At 39.7% G+C, this 17,993-nt stretch overlaps 1 protein-coding gene across 5 annotated transcripts in view; it reads right to left on the bottom strand.

The window, feature by feature from the left end:
• The window catches only part of KHDRBS1 (KH RNA binding domain containing, signal transduction associated 1), a 38,492-nt gene that overhangs the window by 15,796 nt on the left and 4,703 nt on the right, over positions 1-17,993 (bottom strand). For all 5 annotated transcript variants that reach the window (XR_012784991.1, XR_012784994.1, XR_012784990.1 and 2 more), the window contains exons 2-8: positions 10,646-10,767; positions 9,744-9,860; positions 8,363-8,509; positions 3,297-3,430; positions 2,711-2,912; positions 2,179-2,246; positions 1,348-1,406 (exon numbers count right to left, since the gene is read on the bottom strand). Coding sequence is in view for 1 of the 5 variants with exons in the window: in XM_075553424.1 (XP_075409539.1) it covers positions 1,348-1,406; positions 2,179-2,246; positions 2,711-2,912; positions 3,297-3,430; positions 8,363-8,509; positions 9,744-9,860; positions 10,646-10,767 (849 nt within the window). In the remaining 4 variants the exon portion in view is untranslated. The remainder of the gene's footprint in view (positions 1-1,347; positions 1,407-2,178; positions 2,247-2,710; positions 2,913-3,296; positions 3,431-8,362; positions 8,510-9,743; positions 9,861-10,645; positions 10,768-17,993) is intronic.

Genomic DNA, 17,993 nt, shown 5'->3' with positions numbered 1-17,993 from the left:
GCAACCTCCCCCAAGGAACACACAGATGAGTCTACCTCTTTCAGTTTAGTTGTTCCTCTGGCAAAAGAGAAACGCAATTTAGTCAAGCCCACAGAGGCCCCATTGTGCTGTCTCGCCCATGAAGAGAACCACCCGGGTGCTATCCCACTGACCTGCTAAATATGGGCATCTAAGAAAAACAGTTCAGTGTGACTGATGGCAATTGTCCAGTACCATTTAAAACGTAAAGAATTGTTTCCTTGGGCAAGTAGCTCATTGGAGGAACTGAACTCTATGAACAGCTCTAAGGGGCTGGGCTGCTCCCTTTCAGTTAGAGGAAAGGGGACACTGTCAAAATCTTTCAGGGCTTTCAGAGGAACAACCATCAGTTGCCAAGACCCTTGCCAAGCACTGGAATTCTCTCAGGTATGCTGAAAATACCTTCCATTTAAAAGGCTGTTCTCTCTGCATCCACCAACTGCCACATGGCACTCCCGCTGGGGCCCATTAACATGGAGCCATAATTGGTTCCTGAGGCCACTCTTGAGCAATGTGTTTACAACCAAACCTCAGTGAAGATCGTTTGGTTCTACTGCCAATCCAGAATCTAAGCTCTTTAAAGGGATTAAAGACTGGGTTGAGAAGTCCACAAATCAGTAAGCAGCTCAGTGCTGGTACAGGTTCTAAGAACTACTCTTGCCCCCTAGGCTCTGGCTGACTGCTTGCCCTCTTAGGTCTTTGTCAGCTGGCATTTCCTCTACAGTGAGATTCTTTTTGATGAGATCCTTTTTGTAAAAACTGAGGCTGGGTGGGACAATAGAAAATATGATTAAGCTTATTATGTTATCAATTTAGCCTAGGTATCAGTAGCAAAACCTAGAAATATAAACCAGGTTCTTGGGGCCAAAATAAGATGGAAATAACCCTTAAAAAAATACACATCAGCTTCAAAGACTGTTTCAACCGGAAAAGGAATTTTGGTAACATACTGGGTTAAAGCAAAGGTCAGGGATCTGAACCCACTAGCCACTCTGAAGGAGACAGAACTGACAAGGACTGATTCTGGAAAAACTTACACCCTTGGAAACCCCACGGGACAGCTATACAGACCTGAAGTTTGCTATAAATCATAACCGACTCAATGGCATTGTTTCCAACCAGACGGGCCGGAGCCCTGGTCTTGGACATCTACCTAGCCTTTCAAGAGGAATAGCACAAGAATAAACAGTCCCTCCTTTAAATAGGACTTCTGTTAACACCTGGTACTGTTAACGGTTTCTTCTTAGGTGTAACTCTAAATAATCCAATTATCAGTATCATCCCAGGCACTTACTTGCAAATTCTACCAACACAGAAATTAACACATACCATAAGCTTCATAAGAATCTTGAACCTCCCCATGTCCATAGTCATAATATTCTGCGTCTCTGAAAGCCAAAGACAGAATATTAGAAAGCTGAAGAGTAAATGTTTTAGTTTAACCTTCTTCCCAAATGCCTCCACATCTTCTGCATTTTACTGTGTGAATGGGATAAGAAAATGTTTAGTTTGAAAGCTACAATATATTGTCAAAACACATACTATACGATCCATAAAATATCATGAGTATGTCAGGGAAGAGGTGAGCCAGTCAGGGTGCAGTATAGCAACGATGAAACACACAACTTCCCTCCAATTCTTTGTGTCCTCCCCCCTCACTATAATGATCCCAAGTCTACCTTACAGATCTGGCTAGACCAGAGGATGCACACTGGAAACACAGGGAATCCAAAACAGGACCAATAATGAGAGTAGCAATAACAGGAGGGGAAGGAGAAAGTAGGGGAGAAAGGGGGAACCAATCACAATGATCTACATATAACTACTCCCTGGGGGAATGGACAACAAAAAAGTGGGTGAAAAGAGACATGGTCAGTGTAAGACAGGGAAAAAATTTTATAAATTATCAAGGGTTCGTGAAAGAAGGAGAATGAGGAACAGATACCAAGGGCTCAAATAGAAAATGTTTTGAGAATGATGATAAAAAAGGTAAAAATGTGCTTGATACAATGGATGGATTGTGATGAGTTGTATGAGCCCCCAAATAAAATTTTTAAAAGATGGCTTCTTGAGATGTGTGCTGCTTCAATCTATCTATCAGTTCCCCAATCCCTCCCCATCCTTCACTAAGACATTAAATAGCAATCTGTTTTGACTCACCCTTGGCTCTGGCTATAGTAACCTTCGTAGCCTTCATAACTCTGTTCTGCGTATGTGTCATCATACCCCTGGAACAAAAAAGTGAGATCAAAGGAATCACAGAGTGTCGAGAAAGCAAATATCTGCTATCTCTGGTATAGCAGTTTTCCGGATTAACAAAAAGAAAAAAAGTCCTCCAAAATGTTTTTTAATAAACATCACCGTGGAACAATTAGGAGACAGGGTTACGTAAAAACAAAGAAGTTTTCATAGTGTAATACTGAGCTTCAGTACTGTCAGAAGTAGTGGGATGCTTTTTAGTACACTTTGTACATTAGGGCAAGCAGTTTATTATTTCCTGTTTATCTACTCACAAGTAGTAAGTCATGCCCATAATGTCAAAACCTTTTCAGAGTTTAAAGCTAATGGCTAGAAACGAGCAGATTTCAAATCAGACAGGTAGTCCCACCACCACGGCCCAGGGTCTGGTGTTTTCACCTTTCTGGGTAACTTTTTAGGTATAGGGAAGTGGCAGCATGTTCACATTTCTTACATATTCTTCGTAGGTCTCTGGTGCGGGAGGGGGAGGCAGCGGTATTCTCTGGATGCCCGCTGTCCGGGCTCTTGGGGTTGGGGCACCCCTCACAGTAGGTGGCGGCGGCACTCCTCGAGTCACAGTGGTACCTCTGCTGATGGTTCCTCTCACAGATGTTCCACGTACCAAAGCCCCTCTAGGTAGTCCAACACCTCGGCCTCTGCAAAAAAAGTGTTAAGGAAACTTTTTAGATAGGTAACTTTCAAGTTAGGTTCATTTGCAAAATCTGGAGCTATGTGGACTTATGATGACTAGACTATGATTAAAGCTTAGGCGAGAGCTTGTGGGGAAAGGACCTGGAGTTTGAACGCATCTACCTAAGAGGTACAATTCTAAAGCCAGAGACCATTTAAAAATGATAGTACTTTCCAAAATTAAAAGACCAAATATTTCAGCATGACTACATTTGGTTGTAATTTAAGAATCCAAGATCTACAATCCCACCCAATACTGAGCTTCCCTCTGAAACTGCAGCTAAAAACAGACAGAAAGAGAGAACAGCACCAACTTGTCTGTTTCTCGCCGTTTCCTTTTCTTTTTCTACCTGGGAACAGGAGGAGGGGGAGGTGCAGCTCCACGGCCTCGCACTGGCACCCCACGTCCTCGAGTGGGTTCAGGGACTCCATTCAAGTAAGATAGCTCAAGAAACTGTTCCTGGCAAATATCATCCATCATATCCTGCAAATGAGAACAAGTTATGTTTTGTAACAGCTCCACTTTCTGCCAAGAAGATCCACATGAGCCTCAAATGCTAAGCACAGCTTTTAAAACCCAATGTCTTACTTGCCACCTTTTATGAAGACAGTCTTAATAGCACGCCTCTCTTTTATTTGATGAAGCTCTGTATAAGGTGGTCCCCACGCAGCTCTCCAGAGCACTTCTCTACTCTCCCCCTAGACAGCCTCCTATCAAGTCAGGCTGAACCCTTTGTAGTTCAGTCAGGTAGACAACTTATCACCAACACATCATTCTCTGCAAATACATTCCTCGCCCTGGGATAATAAAAGCCACTATTGTTAACTAAGCTGTGTGCTGAAAATTATTTAATAAACTTTATATAGATCACCCCATCTATACTGCTAAGAAAACACATTTGGGTACTATAAAGCAGCCAGTCTAAGGATACAGTTATAAAGTGACAGACTATAGCTGTAAATACACACTTGTCTCCAAAATCTAGGCTCTGAATCATTAGCCTACATCGTCTCTATTGTCCTCCTGAGGAACACTAACTTACCCTTACAAGTCATTGGTGATATTACCTTATTAAAAAGTTTCTCTTGATGCCTTTCCAACCAAGCCCTTCTCTATCTCACTGCATATCTAACAATCTCTGCCCAATCCCTTCCCACATTATGGAGAATTTTTATTTGTCTTCCTCATAGATTATGAGCTCCTCAGGAGTCACATGTGTAATTTCCGCCCCAAAGACAGTATTAGGTATCTAGCAGATGCTTCACACATGTTTGGGATGAGCAAGAAATCTGAGACTAAGAGCTGTGAACTAGCTTGTTCACGTTGACCTACATAGAATTCCCAGTCCAGTACTCTTCCTTTTGCACCAAGCAGCCTCTCGGGTATGGCCAGAAAACAGGGCTCAGATCATATGTGTAAAAACAGGTTCACTTTTTTCTCTTCACCAGTGGGAAGAAGTAGACTTCAAAAGACAAGTTAAAAAAAATTGCAAGTCTTTCCACGTATTTCTTGACCAGAGATATTCAGCCCCACTAGTGCATGAATTTTTTCAGCTTAAAAGCCAGAAGATTCTAAGTATTACAGATGGATCTTGGTTAAAGGTAGAAAACACCAAAAAGATGTCTATTTGTACTTTACTGACTGTGCAAAGGCATTCAATTGTATGGATTATAACAAGTATGGGTAGCCTGGCAGAGAATGGGAATACCTGAACACTTAACTGTGTTCGTGCAGAATGTGCTTGAGGTGTGGAAAAAAGGAATCAGAAGATAACAGAATTTTCCCATGAATACTTCGAACTTGTCTTATATATGGAACAAGACACATTAAAAAAAATAGAACAAGCCCCTACTCTATGGCTTAAATTCAGGAAGGTATGCATTAGGGCTTATCCTTTTCACCATACCTTTTAAATCTATGACAAGCAAATAATACGAGAAGCGGTACTATATGAAGAATTCAGGATCAGGACTGATTTCCAACCTATTATATGTAGATGTTAGACAACCTTGCTTTCTACTAGGGAAGGGGACTTGAAGAACTTACTGATGAAGATCAGACTACAGCAATCTACATGGATCATACCTCAACATGAAAGAAAACAACAATCCTCCCAACAGGACCAATAACAGAGAAAAATGCAATTGTTAGATTTCATTTTATTTGTCTGTATCCCCTCCCCATGACCAGGAAATCTTTTTACTTGTATCCACAAGCAACGTCCATTGAAGCAGCAGTCAAAAAAAATCAAACAATGCACAGCACTGGGAAATGGCTCTCACAAGTGCTAAAAGGCCAGGATGTCATTTTGAGAGGACTAAGGTTCGCCTGACTTAAGCAAGCAAAAGCTGGACGAAGAATGAGAAAGACTCAAGAACTGATGCCTTTTGAATCATGGTGTTGGGAGAAGAAAATTAAATATGCCATGGATAGTCAAAAGAATAAATAAATCTGTCTGGGAAGAAGTACAACCAGAATGTTTTATAGAAGCAGATATTTTGAGACTATCATGCTATCATGAGGGACCAGTCCCTGGAAAGGTACATCATGCTTGCTAAAGGAGAGAGCCAACAAAACAGAGGACTATCTTCAACTAGATATACTGACACAGTGTTTGTAATCACAAGCTCAAGTATAGCAACAGTGAGAAGGAACACGGCAATGCAGTATTTAGTTCTGTCATAAACAAGGAAGCTGTGGACTCCACGGCACTGAACACCAGTCTCCCTCAACTCTCCACCTCTCCGTATACATCACTGCTGCTACAGATTTACATCAGAGAAGCAGGTAACCAAGACCAGGCTACAAGGTGGTACTCCCCCGCCCCCCCAAAAAAGACCGCTGTGCAGAGCTTTTGAAGTATGTGCATACATGCACTGCACATACATACACACGTTCCTCCTGCTCAGGAAAAACTCAAGTGTACGAGTGGTTTCCTCATTTCAAAAAAGGTGAACTGTCTATTGATGATAATCTTCCTCATTCTGGACCTGCGTCAACTTCCTGAACAGTCGATAGTACATTTGGAGTTCATTCTGCCAGGACAGACTGTTAATCATGCTTTCTACTTAGGTTCTTAAAAGATTGCACTACTAGTGTGCGACAAAACAGGCCTGGTAACAACAGTAATTTATAACTGATCAAGAATTCACAAGTGGGAGGTGGGTGGGGGGAAGGGGAAGAGGTGCTGATACCAAGGGCTCAAGGAGAAGAAACTGTTTTGGAAATGTTGATGGCAACATATGTACCAGTGTGCTTACTGTAATTAAATGATGGATGGTCATTAGATTTGTAAGAGCCTCCCAATAAAATGACCAAAAAACAACAACCCCACAATATATGAATAAAATAGATGCCACAGTTTGACACCTTACTCTGCCGACCTGGCATCTCTCATTTCTTTTTGTTTCCTTGAATGAATACGAATATGAAAGAATACCAATTTGCGATGTAGAAAAGGTGAAGAAAAAAACAAGGGGCCCTGGCCCTGTCAGCCACCCAAACAGATGAGTTTGAAAAGTGTTTCCAAGAATGGAATCAAAGATTTGACAAATGTATTAAGTGTAATAGAGAGTACTTTGACGTGAAAGGTTGTTTTGTAAAATAATTTAAATACATAGCTTAAAAAAAAACAGATTTCTTTGGTAACTCCCCTCGTTTATTCAGATTTCTCCAACTGCACATCAATACTAAGGAAAACCAAATCTCCCTGGCAGAAATGTTTTCCCAAGGTCTTCGGCATGGACACCTTGTGTAAGGTGTCCCTTCTAAGACCATATTAAAGAGATGAGCAGGCCCTCTGCATGCCTCCATATTGTGGGTAGCTCAGGTTGCTGTAATAGAACACCTCAAAAATAGTACCGAAAATCCTCTCAGGGAACCTTTACAGTTCAGAGGTTTCCCCTAGGGTATTTTAAATGGACTGTTCCATGTTCATGAGAAGCCTACAAAGACGGAAGGGAGCAATTGGAGGGCTAGGCAGCAGCTGAGGTATGTGAGACAGTGTTGGAGTCTTTGAAGCTCGGGATTATGGGAACAGATTGCCTATAACTTGTTCTTCCAATTCTAACATCCTTTGACACCATATCGAGTTTCCTTCCTTTATGCTTTAACAAGAAAGCAAGAGATTATGCCTCACTTCCTCTCCAGATTTAGTAATAAAATCATGAAATTTGACCCATTATAGATGAAAAATATTCCAAATCCTTTCTAAGGTTCAATTCATCCTTGGCATTAAACAAAACATTCATTAGTACTGCTAAATCTGACAAACATTAAGCCTTGCTACAAAGCTAAAAAAGCATCCCTATTTATTCAGAGAATAAGACAATTTGTTTAGGTGGTAATGAGCAAGACAGATAATCTGGCCTGTCCCATGTCTTTCTGGATCTCACAGTCTTAAAAGAAGCTATACACTATCTATTTAATATCATGAACAGCCAAGTTTCTAATAATCGCATCTCTTCTAAATCAAACTCCACTAGAGGAAACTCTAGAATACTCTGAATGCACTACGTCAGCATGTGATCCTTCAGTAGTGGGTTCTGTAGGTTTCTTGCCATTTCTTCTAAACTCTTGAGTCTACAGAATAAACTCCTTGAGTGTAAGAATCCAGTTTCCAGCTTAGCCAGTGCCCTTTCACAACATTCAGGTTTCATACTAGTACCAAAATCTCAGTTTAAGGGGAGATGTTTTCAAGGAGTTCCAGAAGAAAATGTATTGAAACTGATTGTGGTAGAAATTGTACAATACCGCTTGATGTGAAAAAAATATGACTATTATATCTGTAAAAGTTCCCATTAAAATGATTTAAAAATTTTAATCTTTGTTAACAAGATAATACTGGGCAGTATCATGGACCCAGGAAACTGACAACATATACTGACACTGCCACAAAACTAAAACTGATACTAATGACCCATGTCGAAAATGTTCAGAAAATGACGATGGTAACATGTATAAATGTGCTTCATACAACTGATGTATGGAATGTTTGTTATAAGAGTTATATGAGCCCCCAATTATTTATCAAAAAAAAATTTTACAAATAAAAAACAAAACTAACTCTAGGCAAGGGGACAATAACAGATAAACAAGCACAGTAACAGTTCAGCCTAGGCTCTATCACAGGCAAATATGAAGGGGCTTCAGAAAGTTTGTGGAAAGTGGAATTAAAAGATAATGACGTTTCCCCAAACCCTTTGAAGTTCCTATACACAGCCTAAGAACATTTGTGCGCAGCGCTTTGAGAATTAGAAATATTGGACCAACTCACAAGAGAATGGAAGTAACTGCGTAATTTAATATATGTAAGCTCCAATTATGCATAGACCCTGGTTAAGAACCTTGACTTAGCAATAACACAAAATCCCAACCTTTCTTTGCTCAGAAAATACAAAAGAAGGATTTCCTTACTGGTACTAGAAACTTCTTGACTTCCTCCATGGCATGGGCCATGAGAGCATAAGCCTCACATGGGGGCCCAAAGACCTCAATGAAAACATGTAGATCCATATTCAAATGGGCATATTTCGGGTCTCCACCTTTGCGCAGCTCTTCTTCCTGTGGAAAACGCAGATAAACATCACAGCACATGGACTAGGGAGAAAATGGCACCTGTACATGCAGGCCAGAAGGTAAACAAGAAATAACCCTGATACCTAAGAAAAACAGTAAAGTTTAAGATAGTACAACAGGCTCTGGAGAACGACTTACACAAACTGCTAAACCTGTCCACGGTCTGGGGCTAATAGTTAACTACTACCTTAAATTGCTCAAGTATCAACTAGAAGGCACAAAAGAGAAAAATTCAATTCCAGTCTCCATTCAGAGAAGAGCTATTTATTGAGCATTTGCTTTTAAATTCCAGGTACAGTTGCTAATCACCAGCTCTGCTTATATGGTCTGGGAAGTCAGGACAGGCAGAGAAGCTCATATAAGATGAGCTGACTTCGCCCTTAATTGGATTCCAGTGTCCCCTGGACAGAAGAAGAGGGGCCTATGAAACAGGTCGTGTCTCCTCTAAGTAGTAGTCTCTACAAGGCTAAGAGCATCAATTTTGGTGAGAAGTTTAAAGAATCTTGGTACAGAGGTCACATACTTGGTTGTTAACCAAAAGGTTGGTAGTTCAAACTCATTAGGCAGCTGCCCACAGGGTGGGAGAAAAAAACTGTGCTTCTGTTGAGATTGACAGCCTTGGAAACCCCATGGAGCAGTTCTCTGTTCTATGGGGTGGCTGAGTCAAAAGTGACTCAAAAAGACAGTGAGTTTGATTTGGTGAAAAATGTCTTGGTACTTCCAGAATACAGAGCATATATGGTTGTCGCCTAAGGAGGAAATTATATGAGTCTGTTCTTAGAATTATCATACTCTTGGTTCATTTAGCAGACCTCATTCCAACTAGTTGGAACTAATCCTCAAATATATTTGCACTCAACACTAGTGCCCTTGTTTCCCCATGTTTGGGGAAGAAAGGAAATGTGCTATCCAGTTTAGTCTTAGTCTGGGCAAGTTTCAGCCAGATCCCCTCCCCAAGTTTAAACAGACCAACTCACTAATACCCAAATTGCTATTGCTCTTTCCCTCACATACAATCACAAGTCTGAAAACAAACAATCACCAGACATATTCGAATCCTTTTCGGGTTGCAAAAGCATGAAAATTACTTTGGTCTGTCATCTTGAGCCCAACCTGAAGGAGACCTCTATCAAATGCGTGCTTTCCTAAGAGCCCTACTGGCCTCCAGGCAAGCAGGAAACACCAGGGCATCCTCTTGTCTCCCCAATGCTGAGCTTACCTTCGCTTTGTCCCTCATCGAGCCCTTTCCCAACACTGAGATCTTTGCACCGGTTTCTTCTTGCAGCCTTTTGATTGTATTTCCTTGTGGTCCAAGTATCTTCCCCACAAAATTAAACTGATAGAAATAAAAGAACTCGTTAAATATCTGAGTTCTAAATTCCCTCACATATAAAACACTTCTAAACATCTCTCGTTGATCTTCAACAACCCTGTTAAACACGTAGCGCATTATCAGTCCCTTTTTACTAAAGGACATACTGAGATTGTACCAACACAGTGATCCGCCAGTCTGTGGCTAGCCTAACAAAATGGCAGTTTCAAGAACTGAATCTGAATTTCTCCTGGTGGTCTGTCTGGTGCTTTTACTTTTATATCATAGTGTAACCCTCAGTATTTAGCAAACATCCAACAATTTTAAGGAAGTGACCTCAGAATAGTATTTCAAAAAGCTAAATATTACTATCATGGTCTCTAAAAGTATTTGTTTAAAAGTAAACTTGAAAAAAAAAAAAGTAAACTTGAGTAAAAAATGAAAACTAATAACTTCATATAGTTCAAAGATTGGTGTTATATTTCCTTTTATTTAGACTTACTGATTTCTGGTCAATCATTTGAAATAACTTTTCAGGGTTTAAGTTTTTTTAATTTAAACCTTGAGCAAAACTTGACCAAACACTTGAGAAAGGAACTCTTTTTGATAATAAAGAACTCATTTTCTTTCCTGCCCACAGCTATGTTCTCAGTTACTGACTTGGATCCACCACAAGCAGTGCGGGAAACAGGTACTAAAAGTGTGAAGAGAAGCTTCACTGGCTTAAGCTTCCGACACATCACACCTCCAAGCCCATGACATACGCCAACAGAGATCATTCAAAAGAAGCAAAGTACTTTTTGCCTTACCTTAGGGTATTGCTTGACAGGTATCAGTACTCGCTCCTTCAGCTTCATGTTCTTGTGAGAAAATAAATCCAAGTAATTCTCATCATCATCCTTTTTTGAATCTTTCTGAATTTTCTCAATTTCTGAATGAGACAAAAAGAAGTTGACTTCTTTGTGCTCTGGTAAATAAAGGCAAACTTCCAAGTCTGTTTAAAGGAGTAACACAAAGTACTGTATGAAGGAGGCCAAAGAGTTTTAACCAATATGCTGATTTCAGTGAGACTGGTTGGAAACACCCAAGCTGTATGAGGTTTCTACAGATGAGATTCAAATGGTTAAAATTAAACTAATTTAGCATATTAACAGGCATGGTATGGAGAAAAGAGGGCAAAAAACTCTAATTTCAATAACAAAATAAGTAAAATTTAAAGGAAAAAAATGCTGTGTAGTCTTATCTTGAAAAGTTCCACAAAGACAGTAGTGTTCTAGATAATTCTTTTTTTAAAAAGTTTGAGCCTGTCTCTTATAGTTGAATGAACATAGAATAGTAATTTAATTTCTTTGAATTTTGTTTTTTTTCCTTTATAAAAAGGAGGCAATAGCTCATGAATTTGCTATAAAGGTTGACCTTTTCTTTTATAGCACTGATCAGACAAAAGGATGTTTGGTAGAAGGGCAGCAGAAAAAGAGGAAGGCCTTTGAGAAGATGGATTGATACAGTGACTGCAACAATGGGCTCAAACATAAGAACAATTATGGAGATGGCAGGAGCTGTGTTGTGCTCTGTTGTACAAAGGTCCCCTGACTCCATGTCATCACAAACAAATATGAGTGTGCAATTGTAAAATTCTCTACCATTAAGGAACTTTAGTCAATTTCAAATATTGAACTTATATAGTTACATGAAGGGGTAGAAACAAGCCCGATCATTTACTGCTAAAGACCAGGCACCTAGTAGAACAAAGTACAAGAGATACAACCGAGGTAAGTTAAGCATGCTCTCTCCATCCACATAAAGTGTTATGTACATAGTGCAATTCCTAGGCTGTAAGGTCGCCGAGTCAGAAAAGACTTAATGACAGAGTGAGTTGTGAGTTCTGAGTTCACCCGCCCAAACCCACAGAAACTCAATGACTCCTACATAGTTTCAAGACAGTAAACCAAGATGAGCAGACAGCCTCATCTTTCACCCTTAGAGTGGCTGGTGGGTTTGAACCACCCGACCTGCTGCTAGCCAGAAGTCTAATGCCAAGCCACACACCACCAAGGCTACAATCGGTCCTCTGACAGAGATAAGACGGCTCTCAACCTTCGGTAGCCATCTAAATCCCTGCAGGGTCTGTTAAGCTGCCCTGCTGGATTCCTCCAGTTGATCGTTTGTGCTGCGGATATGCCATTCTAACAAGTCACCAGACGATCCTTATGTTGCTAGTTGAGGCACCAGACTCTGAAAACCAATGGTTTATGGGGGGAAATGCCCCATTTCAAATATGATGCAACTCTACACCATTAACTACTTTTAAAAGATAACCTTTAGACCAAGTCCAGCAGGGAAGCATATAGATGAAAAACACTTGGATTTGACAGACTCAAGAGTACAGACCTTCATGGAGGAAGGACAACAGAGAAGTGGGTGAAGGGAGACATTGGACGGTGTAAGACATGAATAATAGCAATTTATAAATTATCAAGGGTTCATGAGGGAAGGAGAGGGGAAAATGAGAGGCTGATACCAAGGGCTCAAGTAGAAAATGTTTTGATGTATGACAAGAAATGAACAAATGTGTTGACACAGTGGATGTATTAACTGTGATAAGAGTTTTATGACTCCCCAATAAAATGATTTTAAAAAAAAGAGTATAGACCTTCAAATCGAAGGCTTCTGCTTCTGGAAGCATAATCAGCCATCATCATATACAGTGAGCTAACAGGCCCAGCGACAGCACCTGCTGTTAAATGTTGGCGATTCAAACCTACCCCACCACAAAAGAGGAAAACATGGCATTTTGCTTCCAAAAGATTATAGTCTTGGAAATCCTACAGGTGGGTGGGGAATGTTCTAAAATGGATATGGCAATGATTGCACAATTCTCCTTGGTATGAGTGAATGGTTGAACTATTGAATTGTATATGCTATGTATATTATGTGCCAATAAAACTGTTAAAGGAGAAACATGGGTACAGATTAAAGAGATCTGGACACAGGGAATCCAAGACAGATAAACTCCTCAGGAACAATAATGGGATTAGTGATATCATGAGGGTAGGGGGAAGGTGGGGGGGGGGGGGAGGAACTGATTGCAATGATGGACCTACAACCCCACTCACCCAGTGACAAACACCAGAAACATAGGTGAAGGGAGACAGCAGATGGTGTAAGACATGAACATAACAATAATTTATCAAGGGATCATGAGTGGAAGGGTGGGGGTGGAGGGAAGAAAACAAGGAGCTGATACCAAGTGCTCCAGTAGAAAGAAAATGTTTAAAGTTTTGAAAAGCATGGCAACATATGTACTGATGTGCTTGACACAAAGGATGTATAGATTGTTATAAGAGCTGTTAGATAGCCCTAATAAAATGATTTAAAAAAAAGAAACTATGGGGCAGTTCCACTGTGTGTCCTATAGGGCTACAATTTAAATTGTTAGTATTTTTAATTATCCTTAACTAAATCCTTATAATTGCAAATGATAGCTTGAAATAGAAACAAATTGGATCTCATAACTAACAGATCTAATGTTTCCTTCAAAATCCTATGTTTACCCTTCATTGGTGGCATACCCTGACCTCTACCTCTCCTCAATTACTGCTAATATTAAGGTTTTCTGGCCAATCCTTTTTTTTCCCCCTTGGCCACTCCTTTTAAGCCTACCCACTGAAAATACCTCTTCTTGAGTTTCAAAGGGACCACACCACAATTCTGGAAACATGGCTATGCCACTCGTAACAATGTGGCACAAATTAACAAAACTGTTTTAACTATATTTGTGTTTTTGAATTGCCCTGGTGGCCCTCTTGTTAAATACTCTAAGCTACTAATTAATTAATCAACAAGATGTAGCAGGTTGTTTCTGTAATGATTATAGCCCTGGAACCCTACTGAGTTCTACTCTGTTCTGTGGGGTCACTATGCATCAGCCTTGACTCTACAGCACTGAGTTATCAGATTAGGTTCAGTGTATTGCATTCCACTGTCCAGAAACCTGTCTTGGTCAGTACAAGAGGAAAAACTCAAAATGTTGTATTCCTATCAGTAGCAGGGCTGCAAAACGGAACCCAGCAAAAAAAGGTGTTTCAATGCAATATAATGCACATGATGAATCCATGCCTTCCTAGAACATGGATCCTTCTGCTATTTTCAACTAGTCCCATATTAATTAGAATCCTATCCAGTTTTTCTCATTTAAGAATATGAACGAGTTTTTTAGAGTATTCAGTAAAGATCTAAAATGGACTAATACAAATATTAAAAAGCAGGATTTTATAAGCAAAAAGACCAAAAAGCAAATTGAGCCTTCAAGAAGGGTTATCTTTGATGTTTATGAGCTCTAGGAGTAAGCAATTATTCCATATCTATAGATATCAAACTCTACAAATATTACATCATTTATCTTTAACAAAGATACAACAAGTAACCAGCAAAGCAGCTGGTAAAATTCCCATTCTACAATTGAGGAAGTAAAAACTCCAGGGTTAAATAACCATTCCTAAGTCTGATAATGGCACCCTGGTGGGTCAGGAGTTATGCTGCTAACCACAAGGTCAGTAGTTCAAAACCACCAGCAGCTTGGCAAGAGTCAGATGAGGCTTTGGCTCCTTTGTAAAGACTTACAGCTGCAGAAGCCTGTTCCATGGGGTCACTGTGGGTTGGAATTGACACAATGGCAGTAAGTGGTTTCTTTTTGAAGCTTGTTTATTTCTGATACTGTAAGGATTAATCCTTTGTTTCTTCTATTGTGTGCCACTCATTCACAGGGCACACAAGGAACAGTCGATTCTGATAAAATGTTGAGAAGTGCAGTCCATACACTCACAGTGTCATGCAATGGAAGGCCTTTGCGAGTATCTCAGATGTCAGTTTTACTGTGTACTTCTCTCCTTGGCTTAACTTCCCTTAAGAGAGCTAGAGCTGATTATAACAGTAAGAGGGGAAACATTTTTTTAAGGAGAAGTTTCCTCAAAATGACTCCCTCCAGCAAATGTACTTTCTAGACCTTTCTGAAACCTGCTCCTTTAAGTGATCATTGCCTGGGCCCCAGGAGATCTGAGAGGACCCAGACTAAAGAAGGAAAAGTTGAATTGTAAACAGCATAGAGAGGTGACCTATTTGTTTCCTGGCCAGACACTTAAAATAATCATATCTAGTGCCTTTACTGTTAGGACTATTCCATTATTTCATTTAGTCTTTATAACCAGCAACATCCTCATGTAATAGATGAAGAAATTTGGGGTCAGACAAGTAAACTGCCAAAGATCAAAATCACATTAGTGTCTGAAGAAATATTTACACCCAGGTCACTCTTTACACCAAACAACAAATTACTCATTGCCAGAGAGTCAATTCTGACTCACAGCAACCCTAGCTAGAATTTTTGAGGTTATAAATCTTTCTCCCAAAGATGAAGTGGTGGTGGTGGGTTTGAACCGCATCCCTTGAGCTTAGCAGACATTGCTATTAGACTTTGTATGCCAGTTGAAGCATAATCAACCAACCCTGTGACACTTTTCAACACAGCTCAACTTACTGCCATCCATTGGATTCTGTATCTACAGGACCCTACAGGAAAGGGTGGACCTACCCCCATAGGTTCTGAGACTAAACCCTATAAGAGAGTGGCAAAGCTCGTCTCTCTCCCTAAGTATGGGCAGATTCCAATTCCCGTGAAAAACGCACGATCTGCTCATGATTTCATGTAAACCACAATAAATTTTTAAATGATGTATATAAACTGTTGAATGGATAATCAATTGCTTTGTAAACTGTCACCAAATCATAACAAAAAGTAAAAATAGGAAATAAAAGGTTTTTTAAAAGCCCTTTCTTCTTATCACTGAGTAGTACTGCACGGCATAAGTTGTGCCATGGTCTAACTATTCACCTGTTGGAGGGTTTTGGCTTTTAGCATGTTAACACACACAGTTGCTATGTGCCTTTGAGTACAGGTCTTTTATAAACGCCAAGTTTTAACTTATCTAGGATAAATGCCGAAGACTGTAAACTCAAGTTCAATTTTGAAGTAAACTGCTTTAGCACGAAAACATTCACGCTTCACAAAATTTTACGTAATCTTTGCAGTATCTGTGTTCTATGAAAGTAGTACACTAAAGGTAGTCCTCTGGAACTTACTTTTCCACCCAATATTAGATTTCCAAGATTCCCCATGTTGTTGCATATGGCTAGTTTTTCATTCGCACTGCTGTACAAACTACAAACCAAACTCACGGCATGGAGTCAATGCTGACTCATAGTGACCTCTGTGGGTTTCTGAGACTAACTGTGTGTGGGGGGGGGGCAGCCCAATCTTTCTCCCGTGGAGCTAATGGTGGTGGTTTTAACAGCTGACCACGTGGATCAGAGCCCAATGTGTAACCAACTACACCAACAGAGTTCCTCATTGCTGTCCTAAGGATTTCATTTTATAAATGTATCACAGTATCCAATCTATGATAGAACAATTTTAATAAGCAAGGTGCCATCAAATTATGAATGAGGTATTTATGTGAATGTTTCTTTTCTATGTGGCTGTACTACAACCTGTACTAATTCACATTTCCACCAATGTATGTTTAAGAGTTCCTTTTTGTGAAAAGAATTGTATGAGCCCCAATAAATTGTTAAAATTAAAAAAACAAAACAAAAAAAAAGAGTTCCTTTTAACTTACTCCACTTAGGCCTCAAGTGTTGCTTACTTAAGTTCTTGTCCATATAGGTTTTTATTATTTCCTGTCTCAAAAATTTTAAAACTTATTTATCTTCCCTTGCTCTTTCAGCTACTTTATATTCAACTTGACCAGTTGAAAAAAAATTTTAAGGAGAAAAAAATCCAGTTGAAATTTAAAGGTAAATGTTCAAGTACCATCACTTTCTAATAACACTTCCTCCTCTTCTCTGGAGTGAAAAACAACACACACACCCAAACTCACAACCATCTGGTAAATTTCAAATCGCAGCAACCCTAGACAATAGGGTAGAACTGCTCCTATGGGCTTCTAAGGCTGTAAATCTTTTTTTTTTTTAAGGCTGTAAATCTTTATGGGACCAGAAATCCTCATTTTTCTTTTTCAGAGTGGATGGTGGGTTCCAACTGCTGACCTAATAGCCAACAGTTCAACAGATATTAACACTACATCACCAGGACTCCTTCCTTCTCCCCAAGGGCATGGTTTTATTTCTGTTCAAATCTTCATCTCCTTCAACAAAATTTTAAATTTCCTGGTCATGTGGGGAAAAAATGCCCCCTGCCAGTTCATACATGCATGGATTTCAAGCAAAATGTTTAAACTTGTCTCTGATCAGTGGTTGCAAGTTCTCTCAATAATAATTATAGTCTGGTTAGCGCACCTTCGAAAAGGAGATCCAATCAAGAGTGGATCCTGAGATGACTTTCTGGGCCAGTTCAATTCAAGGCAGAAAGCTTATGACACAGGCTGATTACAGGGGCGTATTAGGAAGTTCTCAGAAAAATGCATTGCTGAGAAAAAGTCCAGGAATGTTACTTCCAGGAAAGTTTTTATATCATAATGTACCTGCTCATTCTCTGATGGTAGCATGGGCTAAGGAGAATTTTACTTAGAAACCCTATTAAACCACCTACACTACAGGCCTGATCCTTCCCCTTTACTCTTTTGAAAAAATTGTGTATGTTTCCCCCAGCTACCATTCTGACACGGTGTAAATTAAAGAGCATAGAATTCTTTGGGGAAGAACACAGTGAGGGAAACACTTCCTTCAGAAAGTGTATAGACCTAGACCTAAAAGACAGTTTCCAATTTGATTGCGCAATACTTTGATGTTTCTGAAAGTAAAATTTCCGTAAACAAGGAGACTGGATGGGGATGCTAAGCAGGTGGTTACTCCGTCTACTTCCTAGTGATTTCACCAAGGGCGCCATAGTTTTTATCAGTTCACAGGTGCCAAGATTTCTATTTCGCTATTAAACGTTTATATGAAAAAAACAAAAAAAAGTAAAATTTTCTTTACTTATTTTAATATCTATAGAAAGTAGGGCTTTCTAGCTCTACCTGGTTATAGATCTCATTTCACAAACTTTCTAATGAAAAAAAGCGTCTTTTTAACTCTAATCTCAAATATTTCTAGCCCAAGAAAAAGCTATTCCTGGGGGGGGGGGGGGGGGGAAGAGGACCT

The sequence above is a fragment of the Tenrec ecaudatus genome, chromosome 1 (genome assembly GCF_050624435.1).
Source record: "Tenrec ecaudatus isolate mTenEca1 chromosome 1, mTenEca1.hap1, whole genome shotgun sequence".
Lineage (NCBI taxonomy): Eukaryota > Metazoa > Chordata > Mammalia > Afrosoricida > Tenrecidae > Tenrec > Tenrec ecaudatus.
The sequence above is the reverse complement of the archived record's forward strand: the minus strand, read 5'-3'. Positions and strand labels throughout refer to the sequence as shown.